The 20,812-nt window shown below is 45.6% G+C and overlaps 1 protein-coding gene and 1 non-coding gene across 3 annotated transcripts in view; both read left to right on the top strand.

Annotated features, from left to right (window-relative positions):
* Positions 1–2,749: 2,749 nt before the first annotated feature.
* LOC130887714 (U1 spliceosomal RNA) lies at positions 2,750–2,905 on the top strand. The gene has a single exon (XR_009058407.1). It is a non-coding gene; the product is annotated as a U1 spliceosomal RNA (small nuclear RNA).
* A 6,058-nt stretch (positions 2,906–8,963) lies between these two features.
* The window catches only part of Iqgap2 (IQ motif containing GTPase activating protein 2), a 293,513-nt gene continuing 281,664 nt past the window's right edge, over positions 8,964–20,812 (top strand). For both annotated transcript variants that reach the window (XM_057789481.1, XM_057789483.1), the window contains exon 1: positions 8,964–9,296. In XM_057789481.1, coding sequence (XP_057645464.1) covers positions 9,251–9,296 — 46 coding nt within the window. In that variant the 5' untranslated portion in view covers positions 8,964–9,250. The remainder of the gene's footprint in view (positions 9,297–20,812) is intronic.

Raw genomic sequence — 20,812 nt, forward strand, 5'->3', positions numbered from 1 at the left:
GACCCAAAGTCACAGGATGTGCTTGATCATACATAGGCAGGAAGTATGTCAGGATGCATGCTTGCCCCTGATTGGACAAAGGCAGGAAGTCCATAGCCTTGTGGGTTTTACATTTTTAAGCTCCTTACTAACATAATTTAGAACCATTCTCTGGGAATCCTGGGTATAGACCTAGTCAGTGTCCATCATCCTGGCCAGTATTTTATAAAGCTTGCTCCAAATTTGTTTCAAAATTTATGGTAGTGGTCTTATTCTTGCCTGATGGGTTTAACATATGTCTCCTAGGTGATTCCAAATTCAATCAAATTGTAATGAAGATTACCCTGTGTCAGTGCAGCCTGGTGTGGGAGGTCCTTCTGTCTGTGTGTTACTTGTATTGGTTAATGAATAAAGAACTGCTTTGAGCCTATGGCAGGGAAGACAGAACTAGGCAGGGAAGCTAGGCTGTTTGCTGGGAGAAAGAAGGGCGGAATCAGAGAGACACCATGAGGCCTTGCCAGAGACAGACACTGGAACTTTAGCCAGTAAGCCATAGCCACATGGCCAAACACAGATGGGTTAAATTAATACATAAGAGTTAGCCAATAAGAAGCTAGAGCTAATGGGCCAAGCAGTGATTTAATTAACATAGTTTTTGTATGATTATTTCGGGTCTAAGCTTGCCGGGTGGCCAGGAACCAACAAGTGACCTTCTTCCAATAGCAGCCTGAATACAACTGCTTGTTTGCTTCAGTTTTTTGTTTGTTTGTTTGTTTGTTTTTAATTTGAGAGGATCAGGATGGTGCTCAATGGCACTTACCTAGGAGGTTGAGTTCAAACCACATTATCTAAGAGAGAAATAGATAAACAGAGAGAGGGGAGAGAGAGGGGGTGGAATAGAAAAAGTAGGGGATGAGGAGAGCAAGACAAGCTATGTGAGCAAGCAAACAAGCAACTAAAGAAAATACAAGCTAGGAGTAGTGATTCATACTTGCAATTCCAGCACTTGAGAGGCTGAGGCAGAAGGATTGTCATGTGTTTGAAGGCAGCTTGTCATGCAAAGTCTTTTCTTGACTCAAGAAAAGAAAGAAGAAAATAAAATGCGATATATTTGATGTTCCCTGTCTACCTTTGCATTTTCTACCTTTCTCCCTAACTTCTCAGGGTAATTTTCACTCTGAAATTGTGTATTCTTTCTGTTTGTTCTTTATACTTTTACTATGTACCTAATCTCAATTTATAGTGTGTAATATTACTGTGTGTGTTTATAATTGCACACAAATGATGCCACAGTGTATTTATCAATGCTGTATACCACAATGTATTTATCTACTCTGCCACAGCTGGACACTGCTTTTTCCAGTTTTCCCATGGGAAGAATATTCTTGCATGTGTGCCTTTGTATGTGGCTGTTTCACAGGAGGCCCTAGTAAATGTGGGATTATTTAACATCTGAAATACACATTTTTACCTTAGAGATGGCCAACCCAAAATACTAGCTCTAAGTGTTCCTTCCCCAGCATTCCTGACTCCTCACACTTGTTAAATATTAACCTAGTGGGCGTGTTGATTTGTATCCCTTGGTAACTGTTGTCACACTAGTTGGTTGTGTGAACCTATAAGAGTGCAGCCTAAAAATCAGGTGGACTAAAGTCTCAAACAGTAGCCAACTTTACTTAGCGTATCAGACAAGTTGTATCCTGAGGGTATTCTGAGGGTTAAGCAAGGACTTGGGCAACAGGAGTTTAGGTTCTATACAGTCACTGTCCTGGGTACAAACTGTACTAGGAACATTTTTGAATAACAAAGGTAAGATTATGGGTAATCTGGAGCAAACCCTCTGCTGTTCACAGACACCTGGGAGGGGCAGGGAGACACATTCCAGGAACAAGCCAAGTTAGGGCAGGGAAGCACATTCCAGGAACAACCCATGTTGTGGGGAAGCGAGGTGACAAGACTTTTGCCTTGGTCTTTTGGAGTTTTCTCACAAAATCTCAGACTTCATTCATGGGTCCTGTTCCCATGGTAACTAAAGAAGCTTCTTCCAACATATACAAGTTCTCATCAATCAGCTAGAAATCTGTTCCCCATCAGTTAACGAAGGTAGTCTATAGTGGGGCAAGGGGTGGGGGATTGAGAGTCAGGCTGGGGAAATTAAAGCCAAGGCCACCTGCTCCTCCCAAAGCCTGAGCAATTTAAAATAACTTTGCATTACAGTCAACAGGAAGGTACAGATGGCTTGGAAAGTTTGCTTCAGAACTTTATAGATATGTGGAGGCGCACCTCCTAGGCGCCTATCAGATGACACTCCACTCACACACAGAAAAGACAACACCAATCTTGAAGGATTAGCCTTGAAATGATAATGGAAACTCGAGCCTGAACCCAGAGAGGAATGGGGCTCCTAGTTCTTTGTAAAGACAGTTAAATGGTGGCTGAGGGGTGGGGTTGGGGGGACGACAATCTGTGTTTGGCGGAAGTGAATGAGTTGAACCTTAAAGTCCACATTGTCAGTCTATGAAGTAAGAGATAGGCTTCTGTGCTGGGGAAAGCAAGCCTAGCCTAGGGGAACTCAGCTTCACCATTTATTTCCTTTGAGACTCAGAGGATAGAAAGTAGCAGTTATTTCTAGAAGGGGAAAGGGTCCATGTAAGAATTTAATACATTCCATTTTGCAACAAAATAACTGAGTAGCTACCACACTCCCAGAAGTACTAGGCTCAGCAGTGAAGAACTAGGCCAAGTCACAGCTGTCTAGAAGTTTCTATTCATACCTACCTGACAGGGAAGACAGCAGGACCACAAAGGTGATTTCCCAGCTGAGGCTTATCCACTGCACTGGAGATGTGCTGACCTCTTCAGTTCCCCAAATGCGGGAAATTGCATAATTTGTGGTGGCGGGGGACTGCATTTGTGCTCTCTCCTGGAGGAACAAGTTCTCATTCTAGGGGCTAAGGATGTTTCTAGCATGCACTAAGTCCAGAATTTGATCCCCACACGTCAGCATTAATGAGTGCGCTATCCCAGGCTTGTACTTGCAGTGGTTAGAAGGTGGGGGCAAGAGGACCAGAAGTTCAAGATCATTCTTAGCTATATGGAATAGGAGGCTAGTCTGCAATCATAAGACCCTGTTTGAATAACAAAATAAGATAAAAACAAAGAAGGTCATGTTCTAAAGGAAGATGTCGAAGAATCAGCAGATAATCCAACATACACTGAACGATGAACGCTAGTGGGGAAACTGACTCAGAGTAATGGAGATGAACAATAATAAAGGGGTGGGGCCGGTGACCCATGCTGCTCTCTCCGCTTGTTCATTCGCAGGCTGCCCTGGGAATTAGATTCTCAGAGTACAGGGCTCTAACTTTCTTAAACCATGAAATGGGGGGAATCATCGTCAGGTTGTGGATGGTTTTATTTGATTCACTCAAATTCAAGCTTAGACTGTCTTTCCAACTTTGACTCGCTTGCAGCTTTACCCTCGAAGCACAACAGGGAGGGCGTAGGATTGAAAGACTGCTGGAAATGTCACTGACTTAACATTTACGGAAATGGTGAAAGCTGTCCAAAATGATAGGCTTTAGTGAAGGGGGAAGGATTTCATCAAAAGCCATAGTGTAAATGTAGACAAACAACAAAAGCCACAGTGTATATACAGACACATAGTACACATGGACAAACATTGTATATAATAGGAGAGGCAGAGACCCCCAGAAGCCAGAACTGTAATTAGGCACTGTTCTTGCTCTGAAGCTGTGCCTAAGTTTCCCCGTGTGTAACACAATGCTGAGGGGAATCCAGCTCTCCCACTTTCTTTCTCCCACTATTCCACCTCCTACTTTTGTTTTGCAGAGCAGAAATACCAGCTGTTTCCTTCATTTCCGATTCTGTTTTCTTTTAATCTGATGTTGAGCTGTAACCACTTCCATTTTTAGATACAGAGTTCTCCATTACCGTAAAGTTTAGCTCTGGTTTCTTCTTACAATCCTTCTTTTTCTGTAATGGAAGACAAATTAGAAAACTTTGACAACACCACGTCTCCCCATCTTTTGAAAAAACCTTGATTATCTTTCAAAGTTTTTTTTTTTTGTGCCTCATGCTTAAAAGAAACAATAAGCCACTGTTTTGGATAGACTTGTTCAAATGATCAATAGTGCTATCTCATTAGAAAGTCAAATAATTTTCTAAAGGTTTTGTTTATGTTTATCTTATGCCTATGGGTGTTTTGCCTGCATGTATGTCTGTACACAACATGTGTGTAGTTCCTGTAGAGGTCAGAAGGGGGCAGCAGATCTCTTGGCACTAGAGCTACAGAAAGTTAGCTATAATGTGGGTGCTGGGAACTGAACCTGCATCCTCTGTAAGACAAGTGTCCTTAACTGCTCAGCCATCTCTCCAGCCCTTAAACCATTTTTAAAGGGAACAGATGTTAACGTTGTATGTTAAAATTCTGACATGAGCATACTTTTGTCTCTTTATGTGGTTATTTTTTGAGTTGCGGGTTTTCCTAGGCTGAAGAAGGATGGAGAGTCTGATAACCAGATCCTATGCAGGAAAAAAACCAAAAGGCCAGCCCTGTTGTTAGGAGACTAAGGGGGGCATTATAAGTACAAGGGGTGCCTGAGGAGGACGAGGCTAGACTGAACTACTAGACAGAACAATGAGACCCTGTCTCAGAGCAGAAAATCAAAAAGGGGGCTGGGATATAGCCCTGTGGTAGGGGCTTCCTTGCTTAAGGGAGGCCTTAGTTTCAAACTGTAGTACCATAATTTTTTTTTTAATTTCCAAGCATTTTCATTTAACATTTCAACTTTTTAACAGAAGAGTTGTGTGTAAATTTAATTTGAAACACAATATTAACAAAAATTCCAGCTCCCTCACAATACCAATATTTTTTTTTCAAAAATTGGTTATTAGAGTTGGCTATAGTGGCACATACCTATAATCCCAGCCTTTGGGAGGCTGAGGCAGGAAGATCAAAAGTCAATCCTGACCTGAGCTACATAGGAAGGTCATGTCTCAAATACTAATCATAATTGAGAGGTAAAAATTAATAAGAAAAGGGCAGCTCTGCTGGCGCAAGAAATCCAGTTAGGTGAAATCAAACCAATTCAAAATGCCCATCACTTTACTAAGAATGATGCTCTTGGGTGGCTGGGCATATGGCGGGGAGACAGGACAGCAGGGAGCCCAAGCAGACCCAAAAACCACGTGTTTCTCCTCTGGAGTTCACTTAGATGCCCTGTGGGAGTGGCCCTGATTCCCCTGACCCTGGGGTTGGGGGAACAGGTGTCAGGACTTGGCATGCTGGGATTTGGAGTCCAGACCAATACAGCTCCCAGGTCTGGGGGCTGGGATGGATGCCAGAGGCTGGAGGCTATGCTCCCAACTTAACAATAATTATAATAGTGATGATGATAATGGTTTGCAGTTCTTCAATGTCATTTTTAATACTGCAGCAAAGAAAGAACTCTCTTGCCTTACAAAAAGTGTCTGGGAGCCTAGTGGGTACAGACACTTGCTGCCAAGCCTGACAATCTGAGTGCTACCTCCCAGTTCCCAAATGATGCTAGCAGAAAACCAATGTCACCAAACTGCCCTCTGACCTCCACACCTGCACCATGCACACAAGTGCCATGTGCACATATATACATGCTAAATAAACACGTGTTTGTAGAAAAGGAAACCCAAAGCAAAACAACAGCCAAGAAACATTTTCTCCCCACCCCCATGGTCTAGCCTAGTGGTTTTTGTTTGTTTTTGCTGTTCTCACAATTAAAGAAGAAGAAAACAGACATGCTGACATGCATTATCTGACTCTAAGGTTGAAGTCAGACCTGAAAACAATAATCCAACATTCTGCAGGTGAGCTTCTTTCCTGATGGGTTTGTGTGGCGGTCTGTGAGATGGCAGAGTGCACACACATGACAGAGATTGACTTCAGACACTTGAAGAAAGGAGCCCGGCCTTAGGACTGCTTCTTAGCATTCAGTTCTCAGAGTGGCATCAGCTGTCACAGCCGCAGATCCTCAAGGGAGCTCATCAGGCAGCAGTCAGTGAACCTAGAACTGTAATCTCTCTTATATCTTGGTGTTCATATTCTACCAGCAGCGGATTTTGCTCTATCCAGCCTACCTATGCATTGTTGCTGGTTTGGTTTTTTTTCTCTTTTACTTTTTAGGGGCCTGCCAACCAACTCCCAAATAAATACAGAGTCTTATTCTTACATATGAATGCCCAGCCTTAGCTTGGCTTGTTTCTAGCCAGATTTTTTAAAATTAAATTATCTTGTCTATCTTTTGCCTCTAGGCTTTTACCTTTCTATATACCTTTTTAAAACTTCTTTTTAAAATTATTTTTATTGAGCTATACACTTTTCTCTGCTCCCCTCCCTTTCTTCCCATCCCCTTTTACCTTCTCCTGTGACTTCCATGTTCCCAATTTACTCAGGAGAGCTTGTCTTTTTTCTTTCCTATGTAGATCCCTGTTTGTCTCTTTGAGGGTTCTCTTTGTTGTCTAGGTTGTCTGGGGTTATGGGCTGTTGGTTGGTCTTTTCTTTTATTTATGTCTAGAAGCCACTTATGAGTGAGTACATATTATATTTGTCTCCCTAGGTCTGAATTACCTCACTCGATGTTTTGTTTTGTTTTTTTTCTAGATCCATCCATTGGTCTACAAATTTCAAGATTTTTTTTTTAACCACTGTGTAGTACTCATTTCTTTCCTTCTTACTCCATGGCTTACTGTGTAGCTGAGTGGCTTTTTTCTCCTTGGATATCTCTTCTTCTATCTCTTTTTTATTCTCTCTGCCTGGTAGCCCCTGCCTATCCTTTCTCCTACCTAGCCATCGACTGTTCAGCTCTTTATTAGATCAGGCATTTTAGACCAACAAAGTAACAGAGTTTTACAGAGTTAAACAAATGCAACATAAAAGAATGCAACATTTTTGCACCATTAAACAAATGTTTCACAGCATAAATGAATCCTTAACTAATATTCCACAACACCTGGGAGCATGTGTGATTGTTCTCTGAGTGCTGAGGTTCTTGGACCTGTCTGTAGGAAAGCAGCCCCCAGCTTGCTTACCGAGCTGGACTTCACAAAAGCCCCTCTTTCTTAACCCTGCTGTAGCCCTCCTTCCAACACCAGCATCTCCACCTTGCTTGCTCTAATATATTTTATAACCTGCTCCAGAATTCACCAATTGTCAACTCCAGAACATTCTGCCATTTCATGCTCAATACCAAGAAGTACTGGGTGGTTGTGGTGGCCCTCATATGCAGTCCCCACACTTGGGAGGTTGAGGCTGTGGGATCAGGAGTCGGAGGGCTTAGGGTCAGGGCAAGATCCTATCTCAAAAATAACAAATAACAAAACCACCCTGGCAAGTCTTTATGAGCTCTCAAAGGTTCTTGAATGGTCATACTCAGTGTTCTTGGTCTGACATTCAGAAAGTCCTCTACAAGCTAGTAACAGCTTCCCAGCTCCTCCTCAGGGCTGCCTCAGGTTCCAGCCCGTTTTCTCCCACCCTTGCCTGTCTCCTGGGAGAGGATAGTCTCCACCCTGCTCTTGCCTATTCTTCAAACTCCACCTGACGCCACACTTTATCGTCTCCTCAGGCCATTGTAGTTCAGTGATTTCGCCCCACCTCTAGATACAGAGACTGTGTACTTGTTGAGGCCCTAAGTCCTGTGCTCACATTCAAAACTGGTGTGTGAGGAGTTGTATTCAATAAACAGGAAGCCTGCATTTTAGAGATCAACATGGCATCTCTTAAGACATGAAGAAGCCGGGCTAATAAACTGGCCTCTGGATGATCACCACTGCCGTGGCCTCTGCTTCAAACTGTGGCTATTTCCCTCTCTGAGTTCCCATAACATTAGAAGCATCTACTTTCTGAGGAAAGAAAAATCCCTTTTATCACCTTCCAACCAGGTGAGATTGCAATGTCTCCAGGAAAAAAGTGCCTCCTGCTCTCATCCAATGAGACTCAAGTCCAAAGAGATCTAAACTCCTCGTGTCAATCTAACTCATAAACTGGCTTAGTTTCAGCCACACAGGTGGCTTGTTAAGAAACGCAAGTTCAGGAGCCTCAACCCGAGACTCTGAATTTCCAGTTTCAAGAGTTCACTATATCTCCCAGAAAACGGCTGGCCGCTCTTTGTGGTTTAGCTTAATTAAAGGTGACCAGTGTCGCTAGACCACCGTTCTTCAGCTAAATCATCTCTTCCGATTATTCTTTTCCAGTCATGTGATCACCCACACGCCCCACATTTGTGAAAAAGCGGGAGCCCAGGTTTAGAGGGGCTCCACATTCCTCCAGTTTCCAAGCGACCGCATGAAACGTCGGCTTTTGAAACAGCCACTTGTGGTTTCTGTCTCAAACGCTGAGCCGGAAAGGGGTTTGTGATTGTGCGACCCCGGCTGGGCCTGAGAGACAGTTTTGCACATTGGGGCGGGCAGGCAGAGGGGATGGGCGGATGACTGGCAGTTGTGTTCTGCGTGTTGTTTGGAGACTGTTTATCTTGCCGCTCCAGCGTGAGCAAGAGCTCACCCTTACCGTTTCTTGTCAAAAAAAAAAAAAAAAAAGGCAATCCTGTATCTCGTAGACCAAAAGTCACAAGCAACTTTCCTTTAAACCCCCAAATCCAAAAGCAGGCGGGGGAAGTGGTGTCCCCGTGCAGTCTCCCTAGAGGAAAAGGAACTGCAGTGTTTGTCCCCCAGTCACCGAGCAACACCAGGCGAACAGGGTGCCTGTGGTCTGCTGCGGTTTTTCTTGCTCTTCCCTGCGCTGGTTCACTTCCACCCTCTGAACGCTCCAAGGCGCCCTCCAGCTGTGCGCTGGGCCTCAGCTGCAGGGGTCTCGAATGCCACTCAGCCCCTTCCTCTCCCGGGAGGCGGGACCTCGCTCCCCCGCGCTGCGCTGGGCGTCCAGTAGGGGTCGCTGCTCGGCGGCGCGCTCCCACGGCGGTGAATAACGGGGCCGGGCGGGAGGAGAAAGGAAACCTGCTGGGGGAGGCGGCGCGGCCCGGGGCGGGCGGGCGAGCGAGGAAGGAGAGAGTTCACTTTTGCCCCGGTGTCAGCGAGACGCGGCCGCCGCGGGCGCGGGCGAAGGAACACCGAGGGAGAGGGTCGGCCAGCTCGGAGAAGCCAGGCGAGGGCAGCCGGAGGCGGGATTGGAGCGCGCCCCTGGGGCGCGGAGCCGGCGAGCCTGGCCAGCGAGGAGAGCCACGGGGGGCGCGCCCCGGGAGGCCCCCCGGAGCAGCGCAGGATGCCGCACGAAGAGTTGCCGTCGCTGCAACGGCCCCGCTATGGCTGTGAGTGCGCGGGCTCCCTCTGAGCTTGGGGAACCCCTCTCGCTGGGACCGCATTGGGGAGGCCGAGGGGGGCCGGGTGCGCGCCGCGGAGGGCAGCGGCTGGCAAAGTTGGGAAGTGGGATTGCAAAGCAGCCGAGCGCCTATTTCCGCCCCTGTCCTCCAAATTCCTAACCCCAGCTTCCAGCCACGTCCCTCCACCCCGCAAGCCTCAGCGGCGCGGGCGCAGATCAGGTTGTGGTTTAGGGGTGTCAGGTGAGGAGCCCGCCTAGTTCCAGGCGCTGCCGGCTGGGGCCAGCGGGGGGCGTAGGGGGTCTGATGCTTCCCACCCTTAAGGGGAGGAAAGTTTGTTTGCTGTGGCTACAGGTGGGCACCGCAAGTGCTGTGACTGCGCGCTCCGCAAGAGGTGAAGTCAGTTTCTCGGAAGGGCAGGCTTCTCCTCCTCCTAGCCTCTTTTGGGCCTCACCTGAGCAGCTGGAGCCACTTTGGGCCCCACAGGTGTTAGGCCCTTTCAGCCAAAGCCCACGGGGACACGTCCCGCCCCCACCCACTTTCCTGGCGGCTCTCCCCGCCCCCAATCCCTCGCGCGGGAGGATTTCTGTGAGGAAAGACTGGGAGCCTGTCTTGAAGGTGGTGGTGTGGGTTACCCGGGCTTGCCCGCGGAAAGAGGTGGCTTTGACTAACAAGAGGGAGCCAGATTATCACCAACCACGTGGCCCCGTGTGCAGAGTTCAGAGTCCTAAATCTGTGGTAGGAAGTGTTTCCTTTAAAACAAACAGTAAGCTGGCTTTTTCTCCAGGGTTGGCCCTGTCGGCAAACTCATGGCCGAGAACCATGGGTTAATCTTTTGCTCAAACTGGCTTTGGTAGCAGAAGTACCAGGTTTAAGTTAAGGTGGTGATGCCTGCGTCAGAGTTAGTGTGTTCGTGTGGTTTGGGGTGTTTGGTAGGAACACAGATGAAATTTTTGGAAGAGGGTCGCCAACTTCCCTAACACACACACACTCACTCTATAACTCCCACAGTCACATCCCAGTCTTTGAGTGATCTGCCAGAGGTGGTGGGAGATTCTCTGTCTCTCTGTCTCTGTCTCTCTCTCTTTCTCCCTCTCTCTCTCCCCCTCTCTCCTTTCTTCTTGTGACAACAAGAAGGAGCTAGTTGTAACTTCTGTAAAGTGAGAAAATGCATCCAGCGCGACCCAGCATTTTGCAGCCTGGGCCAGTTTGCAGTTGGTAAACCACACAGAGAGCTCCCGGATGGGAGGAGGAGCCCTGTGCTCATCTGGCGGTTGCAGTGTCAACCTCAGGCTTTGGAAGACCGTTCACGTGATCAGCTCTTGGTACATAAGGTGGTTTCACTGTGTCAAGCTGTAAGATGACTATGAAGTCTATAAACTAGGTGACCCCACATTACAACATGGTTTGACATCATGTGGCCTGAGCTAGCCCTCATTAGCAATGTCCCGTTGCAGAGGTGATGAATGTAGCCCAGGGTCACGCCCCTTTCCGTTCACCCCTGCATGGGCATCTGAGGTGCCTGGCTTTTATTGAATCAGCCTACCACTTCAGCATGTTTTAGGAGCCTAATCAAGGAGGCATAGACCTGGCAAACCTGAAGCCTGCTCTGTGGAGCGTCTTTCCTGGGAAATCTTCCTCTTTTTGTGCTAATCTGACGTTGCAGGGTGGGGGTGCCCATTCTTGGAGTGATTTACCTTCCCTGGGCTTGTCAAGTGCTGTTCTCCCATGACTCAGCATGGTCAAATGGGGACTATGTGCTTCTGTGTTAACCACACTGTGAAATACGAAGGCTTTAATACAGTAGCCAGTTATGCCATATAAACAATACTTTTGATACCATGTTCATGTCTAGAATATATATATATATATATATATATATATAGTATGCTTTTAAAAAATGATATCTAGAACTGGTAAGATGGCTCAGCCAGTAAAGGTGCTTTGCTGCCTGATGACCAGAGTTCAATTCCCGAGATCCACATGGTAGAAGGAGGGAACTAACTCCTCTAGTTGTTATCTGACCTCCACAGGTGCACCCCCCCCCCCCACACACACACAGCATATCTGCCAGAGTATACCTTGGTATTAATAGACACTATTGAACTCTTTGACTATTTATCCAGAAGGTCCTGGTTTGGTATATGAGTTGTTGGTTTTCAGGGCCCCTTGTCAAGGCTGAACACGGTGTCGGGAAAGACAACAGGGTTGTCCTCACCTTGTGTTATAGGGCATGCCTTTTCTTGCTTCCTGGTTTGGTAAGCAGGTGAGCAGGAGGTTTCCAGCTCTACAACACAGGTTGGAGCCCCAAGACTTAAAGTAAACGCCAATAGTTTGTTCTGATGTCAGTTCGGTGCTAACAATTCCAAGTCTTTGAGACTCTTGTAAAGTTGAAACACAACCATTTGGTTGTTTGAATTAAGTTATTTTACTTGCTTCAAGTGTGGGCTTTTCTGCTCTCTACCCCCTTGAACTGTTTTTACAGTCAGTAATTCTTACATTAAGCAATTAAATTAACTTGGCTCAAGTCTCCCTCTTCCCTCCCAGGTTCCGTGTCAGTAAAATACCACATCCTAAGTTGTACTTGAGGGATTTGTCAGTAGACTCTTCATGGTACTTGCGAACCTTCTCAGATTTCCGACAGATTGCTGAGGGCGTCCTGATTTGGACACAGGTGTGCACTGAATTAAAATGATATAGACTCGTTTCCATTTAATTCCTCTTATTCCTGGTCATGTTCTCCTGCAGCCTGCAAAGTCATGTGATGTGCTACAAACAAGGCAATGCTGTCATCGTAGTAGTTCAGTGTTGAGGAGAGGCCAGAAAGAAGAAAGAGGCAACAGCCATAGGCAAACACAGACACAGATGTAGATACAGGTTTAAACGCATGGATGCTTAGGTGCAACATTCAGTGACTTTTCTGCCTTTGAAATGAATTATGATGTATCTGCTGAATGACTTCCGAAAATCCACTGCCACCACAATCTGTCAAAAGTTTTACTCCAGTTAATTCTTGAGAGTTAGAAAGGCCTGTGAAAGCAAAAGACCCACAGTTAAGTTCCCGCCTCACTAGCAATCCAGTCAACATTGAAGTGTCATTCTGGGCAAGAAGGATGGACTTCTACTCTGAAAAACACAGGTCCTTCTCATGAGTTGCATTGTAAAAATAACAGTGACCAATGTGTCCTTGTTTGCTCCCTTCAGAAAGCGAAGCATCCACCAGGTGTGGTGGTACAAGCTTGTAATTCTTATACCCAAGGCCAAGGCGGGACGATTATGATTTTGAGGTCAGCTTGGATTATATGAAGAGCTCGAGGCTCGTCTGAGCTACATAGCAAAATCTTTTAAAGAGAGAGAGAAAAGAGAGAGAGAGAGAGAGAGAGAGAGAGAGAGAGAAGGAAAAAGTTCAGCATAAAGGTCGGAGCGATAGCTAAGTCAGTGAAATGCTTGCCTGGAAAGCATGAAGGTCTGATATCTATCCCTAGAGTCCTGGTCAGATAAAGAAGAGAACATCCAGATATGGTGGCGGAGGCACACGCTTATAGACACAGTGCTGGGGAGGCCGATGATCCTTGAGGCTCACTGGTGAGCAAGCTGTCCTAAGCAGAGAGCCCCAGGTCCCGGTGAGACACCCTGTCTCAAAAACCAAAAGGTAGATAGCTTCGAAAGAGCAAGACCTGAGACTGACATGTGCAGGCAACCCATGTACATATACACACAAGGGCATCATCAATCAATCAATCTCCTCCCCCTTCTTCATGTGTTGAAAAGCTGTAGCTGATAATGTTGATTATTGAGTGATGCTCTTATCTGAAGGCTGGGCGGTGTGACTTCTAATCGCCTGGGAACTGGACTATTGAGGTGGGTAATGCAGCCAGTGCTGTACATTAATGTCATTTCTGAAGCGGCCAACACCGCTGTGTGAAAGGGCAGTGGCGGTGGCTCTATTGCGTGTAGCTCAGCTCTAACTCCCTCTGCGCGTTCATCTGCGAGGTGGGAGAAGGTAAGTGCGACACTACCCTGTGATGCTGGCCCCACAGACAGAAAGCCAAGCTACTCCTTGTGTTTTGGTTGAGCTCCCGAAGGTCAGCAGCTAAAGTGTTATTTTAGTATGCTTTTAACTTTAATTACATGTGCTGAATGACTTGTTTGGGAGAGTTTAAGCTTGTAATACCAAGTTTGCGTTCCAAGTTCGTGTTATTTGGGGTGTTAGCTAACCTTTTCTCTAGGGAAATGTTAGCTTGCAGCTGCCCCTTGCTCACCTACCCTTTTCTGGGCATGGCGCTGGGAACCAAACCCCAGGCCTTGTCTACACTCTTCCACTGATTCCTACCCCAGTCATCCATAACCTTTACAACAGCTCCCTTTGGTTCAAGGCCCCTGTACAAACAGCACTAATGTTGCTCCGTCTTCAGGGTAACCAACAGAGAAGCAGAGGTCACTCAGTTCCAGAGCAGGCAATTACCATGGGCTATGGAATTAAGACTTGTGACCTAACTAAGCCTGGGTGCTTAAAATGTGTTATTTTTCCTATCTGCTCAGTATTACTTTACAGGGATTGGGAGACAGTAGTAAGGCAAAATTCTCACAGAAGCTGAAATCCACGATATGGTGTCAGGCCACACAGCTAGTTGGTGACAGGGACAACTTGAAGCAACATGGCTAGACTGAAGTCTTTCCTCATCCACCATTTTGCCAAGATGCCATACCTGAGTTATGTGTATGTCTGTGTGTGTGTGTCTGTGTGTGTGTGTAGGGGGTTACTCCCTTCTGTCTTTTTCAGCTATTGGTCAAGGAAGGAAGATTCATCAAAGTCCAGAAACTTATAGACAATTGAATGGGGTGCTATTAAAATTAGATGCACTGTGTTCTTTAAGGTCAATTTCAATGCTTGCTTTTTCCACGAGAAAGCATAGGCAATTCATGGACTTATATTCATAGAGTACACTCAGGCTTGTCAAAGGATTCTGTGTATAGATAAAGACATTCCATCAGGCTCTGGGGCCCTGCTATGAAAAGAGGGCTTTTCCATAAGAATATAGTGGCACACACCAATGGCTCTAAATAGGATAATTTGTAAAATGCATTTTATTACGTATACCATCCGTCCCTTGAAGCCTGGGTTTGATGAGAAAAGCGTGCAGTGGGGTGGCCGACTGACCAGCGAGCATCCACTCTCGCTTTATTACCCTGTTTTATCTTTTCTTCTTCAGAGGCAGCCTAATGGGATGGAGATGGCAAGAGCCTGAAAGTTGAGTAGATTTGGGTCTGAATTCTGAATTCCATCCCTGCCTGAGTGACCTTAGTGTCTCCTCCAGCACCTTGAGCTATAGACCTGATTCATGTGTGGTTGTTGGATCACAGGGCTAAACAAATTGTAGTTATTTCCATTACTTGAGCATATATCTCTTATGTACAAAACATTGTGGGGGAGGGGGTCATAGCTACTTATAACTTCAAAGAAAATCTGAGGACTGGAGATACAGCTCAGTCGGTAGAATGAATGGCAAGCATGTGTAATGCCTTGGGTTCGATCCCCGGCACTGCAGAAATCTCAGCCCTTGGAAGTTCAAGGCCATCCTCAGCTACTTAGGAGTTTGAGGCCAGCCTGAGCTACATAAGACCCTGTCAGAAGAAAAGAAGGAAAGAAGGGAGGTGGGGAGGAAGGAAGAAAGAAAGGAAGGCTGAGAGTAAGGAATAACTCTTTTTAGTGTATTCTCAAGTTCTGCGGAAGTAATAACGTGAGAACCGAAGGCCGGAGCAACGAAAAGACTTTGTTGAGGATTCTGAATTTGAATAAGACCTTCGGATAGATCAGGGGCACAACTGAAAAGTATTCTGGTGTGTTTGTTGTGGGAATATTTCGCCAGGATATATGCTTATTGTGGGTGGATGCTGAGGAGTAAGGGAGCAACTAGGAGGGGACACATCATGGAGCCCTTTATTTATAGGCAGTACAGGTGTCTTTTTAAAAAGTATATCTTGTGGTATCTTTTTAAAAGTATAATGTATTTATCTTTATTTTATGTGCATTGCTGTTTTGCCTGCATGTATGTCTGTGTGAGAGTGTCAGATCTTGGCTTTACAAGCAGTTGTGAGCTGCCATGTGGGCACTGGGAATTCAACCCGGGTCATCTGGAAGAGCAACCAATGCTCTCAACGGCTAAGCATCTCTCTGGCCCCGCAGGTTTGTGGTATTTTATGGGTGCCTAAGTAGTAGGTATCTTCCTTGGCTTTGAGATGTTCTCTCTCTTTTTTTTGTTTAAACAAAATGTTCTTGAGCAAGTAGCTCAGTAAAATAGAGAGTAAGTAGAGAGTAGGTATGGGTGTGTGTGCACAAGGTGCACTCTGTTCCGACTGGCCCAAGGTCCTATGGTTTGGGAGTACCTTTAGGACGGGCAGTGTTGCTAGATGGCTTTGCTGAAGTTAGTGAGTTCTCTGGGAAGAGGTGAGGAAAACATGCATAGTTAGAGTGGACGTGGACCTTGGCAGCTAGGTTATCGGGATAGGGTTTCTTCCTCTTCTTATTTCCTCATTCTCGGTGTTACCTGTGGCAATTTCCACCTCTCACGTTCCACTGGTAATCATGGTCTTCTGATGACCAGCGTCCTGGTTTGGGTGAAGAATGATTGAGACCCTGGGTGCAGCTTACTTATTGGCAGTTGACTGGGGAACTTGTCTCTTTGGCAAGAGACCCACAGATTTTACCAAATTTAGCTGGATTCTCCTTTGGCTTTATAACCATGAATTGCTTCTTGGTCATTTGGTTAGGATAAAGTGTCTTTTTGCAATCATTTATTGCACACGACCTGTCTGTCACGGAAGCGTCTCCTCAGGGCAGTGGTTTTCAAAGGACTGAAGTAGCGACCGTAGAGCATTATTTGGAAACTTGTGAAAAGGCAGATGCCTGGCCTTACCCAGCCTGGAGAAGTTCTGGACTCACCCCCCGCCCCCCTCCGAGTTTCACTAATGCTTCCAGAAGATGCTGATGCCCTGGAACATTAGAAGCCTGAAAAGCTGTTTCCAGTATTCTGTGACTCTCTTCACTGTGCATGCAGGTTTTTTGTAAAGTAAGTGAGTAAGCTTTTAACTGCTTTCATTTTTCTATTCCTACTGAAGGAAGACATTTTTGTTTATTTTTCAAAAAAACCAGAGCTGGTGGGGGAGCTGGAGAGATGGCTCAGTGGGTAAGAGCACTGGCTGCTCTTCTAGAGGACCTGGGTTTAATTCCTAGCACCCCCGTGGCAGCTCCGGGTTGTCTGTAACTCCTGTTCCAGAGGATCCAACACCCTCACACAGACATACATGCAGACAAATGTACATAAAATATAAATAAATTATTAATAAAAGAGGTACTTGGGTCCAGTGACTTACGCAAGCATTCTTCGCACTGAAGCAGGACTGCCATGATTTTGAGGGTAGTCTGGCTAGTATGGCTACCTCAAAAAAATAAAAACAAACAACAACAACAAAAAAACCCAATAATAAAAATGTAGATGCTTTTGGCATATGCATTGCAGGTCAAACAACTCAGGAAACTAAGGTAGACAGATCAATTGAGCCCAGGAGTTCAGAACTAGTTGGGCAAGGTAGAGGGACTTTGCCCTAAATTGAACCCAATTTAGGTTCAAGGGGGCTAGAAGGACTAGGTTGTAGTTCAGCGGGAGGGACTGACTTGGCATATTTATGAGGGACCGTGGTCCAACTAAAGTAGCTTAGTTCCTGATGGTTTTGCTTAGTTCTCATATTTCATTGACAATATGAATTCAATCTTAAGTAATGTTAATAATATATTTCCTGCTGTTGGCTCTAGCTACACTGATTTGCATGTGCTAATATATTTTAATTACTTAGGAATCTAGCCAGTGCCCTGCCCTTTGGCCTCTGTAATGAATGATGTTGTTATAAGTTTAGCTCAGTATGTCTTTATTCTACTTTTTACCTAAATGAGTTTGGAGTAAAGAGCAGACAGTTCATCTTGAGTTTAGGTTTGCTTTCTCCTGCGGATGCCAAGCAAGTTGTTTCGATTTTTGCAACATGTGGTTGGGAAAGTGTATCCTTAAAGGGTCGAATGATTTTATATGGACCTGTGTGTACCCAGAATGGGCCTCCAGTGGGCCCTGTCTCTAATGATGGGTAGCATTGGTGCAATTCCCTTCATCCATCATTGCTTCATTTGTCTTTCTATTCCCAGCTCTCCTTCCCCCTTCTATGCAAAGTATATCTGCATTCCTATCTCCTTCTCCTTTGAGACTATGAAATTTCTTTAGTCTTTTCTGAGGACATCGAGTTCTGTCTATTAATTTGGTTGGGGATCAAATTAATCCTGTTGATGTTCGCTTAAACTCTTGTATTTTATTAGTATTTCCGAATAAGGCTGGAGAGGGTTTGGGTTTCTGTGATGGGCGTCTTATGGTCCTCACAGTGGTCTTGATGGTCCTCACAGTGGTCCTGATGGTCCTCACAGTGGTCTTGATGGTCCTCACAGTGGTCTTGATGGTCCTCACAGTGGTCTTGATGGTCCTCACAGTGGTCTTGATGGTCCTCACAGTGGTCTTGATGGTCCTCACAGTGGTCTTGATGGTCCTCACAGTGGTCTTGATGGTCCTCACAGTGGTCCTGATGGTCCTCACAGTGGTCTTGATGGTCCTCACAGTGGTCTTGATGGTCCTCACAGTGGTCTTGATGGTCCTCACAGTGGTCTTGATGGTCCTCACAGTGGTCTTGTCTTGCAGCTGCCCTAGTATACCTGAATCATCATTGGGAAGTTAGCGAGCCGTCCCCATCTCATTTAACCTTCCAGGGCTAAGTGGTCATTGCCGCCGCCACTGCTCTGAAGGGTTTAGTGTCAGATAAATGAGAAGGAACTACTGGAAAAGTCTTGATATGTTATGCCTGGCTTCAACTGTAGTTTATTGCCCAGGTCAGCCAACTCTCCTGTGAGAGACTGGCAGGGAGGTGAGGAGGAGAAGGGTGAAGTGCACGGACTCATTAGACATCCTTCAGACCTCACTGCTTCCAGGGTTTGCCAAGTTTGAAGTTCACAGGCCCAGTGAAACTGAACTGTGTGGTAACTAGGGTGTTGGAGAACCTCACGGGCTGGGGCTGGCGCTCAGTGACAGAGCTCTTGCTTGAGATTCTCTGCTTGGTCTTCAACCCACTAAGAAATGAAAGTCCTTGGCTATTCGCTTTCAGATGACTTACTCGTTCTCTTACCTTCTCCTTTCTACCTTTCCCTTCTATTTATTATTATTACAATTATTTATTCCAGTGAGTGTCTGTACTGGCTACTTTTATATCCTTGTTACCATGATACCTGACAAAGATAACCTACAGGAGGAAAAATTGATTTTGGTTCCTAGTTTGAAGAGACTTTCAGCCCATCGTGGCAGAGAGGGCATGGTGGAGCAATGGGGTTCATGGCAGCCGGAGCAGCATCAGGGACTGTTCACATCACAGCAAACCATGAAACAGAGAGAGGCAGGCACTAGGAACCGACTCTAACTTTCAACCTAATGATCTACTTTTTTCAGACAAACCTCATCTTTTAAAGGTTCCACAGTCTCCCAAAATAGCACCACTGTCTAGGGAACACTGGCTTGAGATACAAGCTGGTATCGCAATGAGGGAACATTTCAGATTTAAACCACACATTTCATATAATCATTTACAACCCCCCTACTCCCCTCTTCCCCAAAAGGAGCCACTACCATCAGCCAGACTTGGCAGATTCCATAATGGGAACCTGAGTAGATCACTTTCTCTCTTTGCTTCGGCTGTGGGCTCCCCGAGCGGCAGATTTTGCAGGGTTGCACTGGAGGACTTGGCAAGATGTCAGTCACACAGCCGCATGGAATGACCTCTACCCGCCACCCCCCACACTGCGCTTCCCATGTGAGTTCTAATAAGGCGGCTTCTGGAGCCTTGCTGCCTGTTAAACTCTTAGTAAGCTTGTCTGAGAAACGATCATTCCAGAACTACTACAAACTTGTGCTCGCTTTGTTCTGCGTTTACTAATGACATTTATTCTGCAAATGGAAAACATATATAAAGATGCTTCTCTTCTCCATGCAAACCAGGTCCGTCCTTTGGCATTGATTCTGGGGAGTCTCCAAGCTTTTCTCCTCGTGTCTCCTGCAAAGTGTTTGCTATTGTTAGTCTGAACTGGCGAGTCGTTTGTGCATGTATATTTCTCCCTGGTGTGAGCTGCGGCTGTAACTTTGCATATTTAATGAGGTGAACTCTGCGAAAGAAATGATATTTCTAATGTACTTTTACATGGTAGTTTTGGAACCTCTGCATATGTACCTTTGGTCTCTTAAGACGGGCAAACAAGCCACCAAATAAGCAACACTCTGTTTAACCTGTGTTTGTGTGATAGTTCTTGAAAGTTCTGTAGAATTGTTTTAGAGATTGCCTTTAGGACAGGAACTGGGAGCAAAGAGAGTACAGTATTCGAAAGATTCTTTCAGTATGTATTACTTTTCAAAAAATAAAGCAAACGTGTATTTAATAAAACATTGTACCACACTGATTACTCTTAGAATAATGTGGTAGAACATAATCAAATTGGTGCCTGTCAGGAGTGTGCTCTTTGGTCAACACTGTCTTCCCAGCACTTGGTACTTAAGCTGTATCACCTGTTTCTACTCTGAATTTTAGTCAAAAGGCAGAGAAACGGATATGTCAACCATTTATTTGTATGGAGATAATGGATAGTTTTTCCTCTTCTCCAAATTTTCTCTGATATGAATTTCTGTAGCTGGAAAAGCTAAAAGTACTTACCTTTTTGCTTCTCAAGACACAGAGTTCGTTGTAGCTGTGGTCTCAACCTTGAGAAAATCAGAGCCTGTAGAGCAAGTCTATTATGATTGGGAGAATTTGTGACAGTTCAGTTTCTAGGTGTGCTTGTGTATGTGTATGAGAAGGTGTGTGTGTGTGTGTGTTGGTATGCGTATGCGAGAGACTGACGTGCTGAGAAGTCCCAGGACTCTGAGATGCTGTAGTTCAATTGGAGATAATGAAAGTTTGGATCAAAGGCATAAGGATCAGCAAAGAAAACGTAGAAGCGCTGGGCAGTGGTGGCGCACGCCTTTAATCCCAGCACTGAGGAGGCAGAGGCAGGCGGATCTCTGGGAGTTTGAGGCCAGCCTGGTCTACAAGAGCTAGTTCCAGGACAGGAACCAAAAGCTACAGAGAAACCCTGTCTCGAAAATCAAAAAAAAAAAAAAAAAAAGAAAAAGAAAAAGAAAGAAAAAAGAAAAAGACACCGTAGAAGCCCTATCGGTAGTAGCTATTCTGCATTTAAACATTTCTAAGGAAGTGTATAGGGTGTATAGGGGGTTCATCTTCATAATGAATCAAGTAGCGTCTCCAGTGAGTAAAGATTGCTGGCATAATGCAGAGGACTGCTCCCTTCTGTTAAAAGGAGAACTCTTGACAACCTAGAAAGAGCTGGATCACTCGTGATCATTCCGCACGAGATGAGAGGTGTCTCTGTGCCACGG

The sequence above is a fragment of the Chionomys nivalis genome, chromosome 15 (genome assembly GCF_950005125.1).
Source record: "Chionomys nivalis chromosome 15, mChiNiv1.1, whole genome shotgun sequence".
In the NCBI taxonomy this organism is placed as follows: Eukaryota; Metazoa; Chordata; class Mammalia; order Rodentia; family Cricetidae; genus Chionomys; species Chionomys nivalis.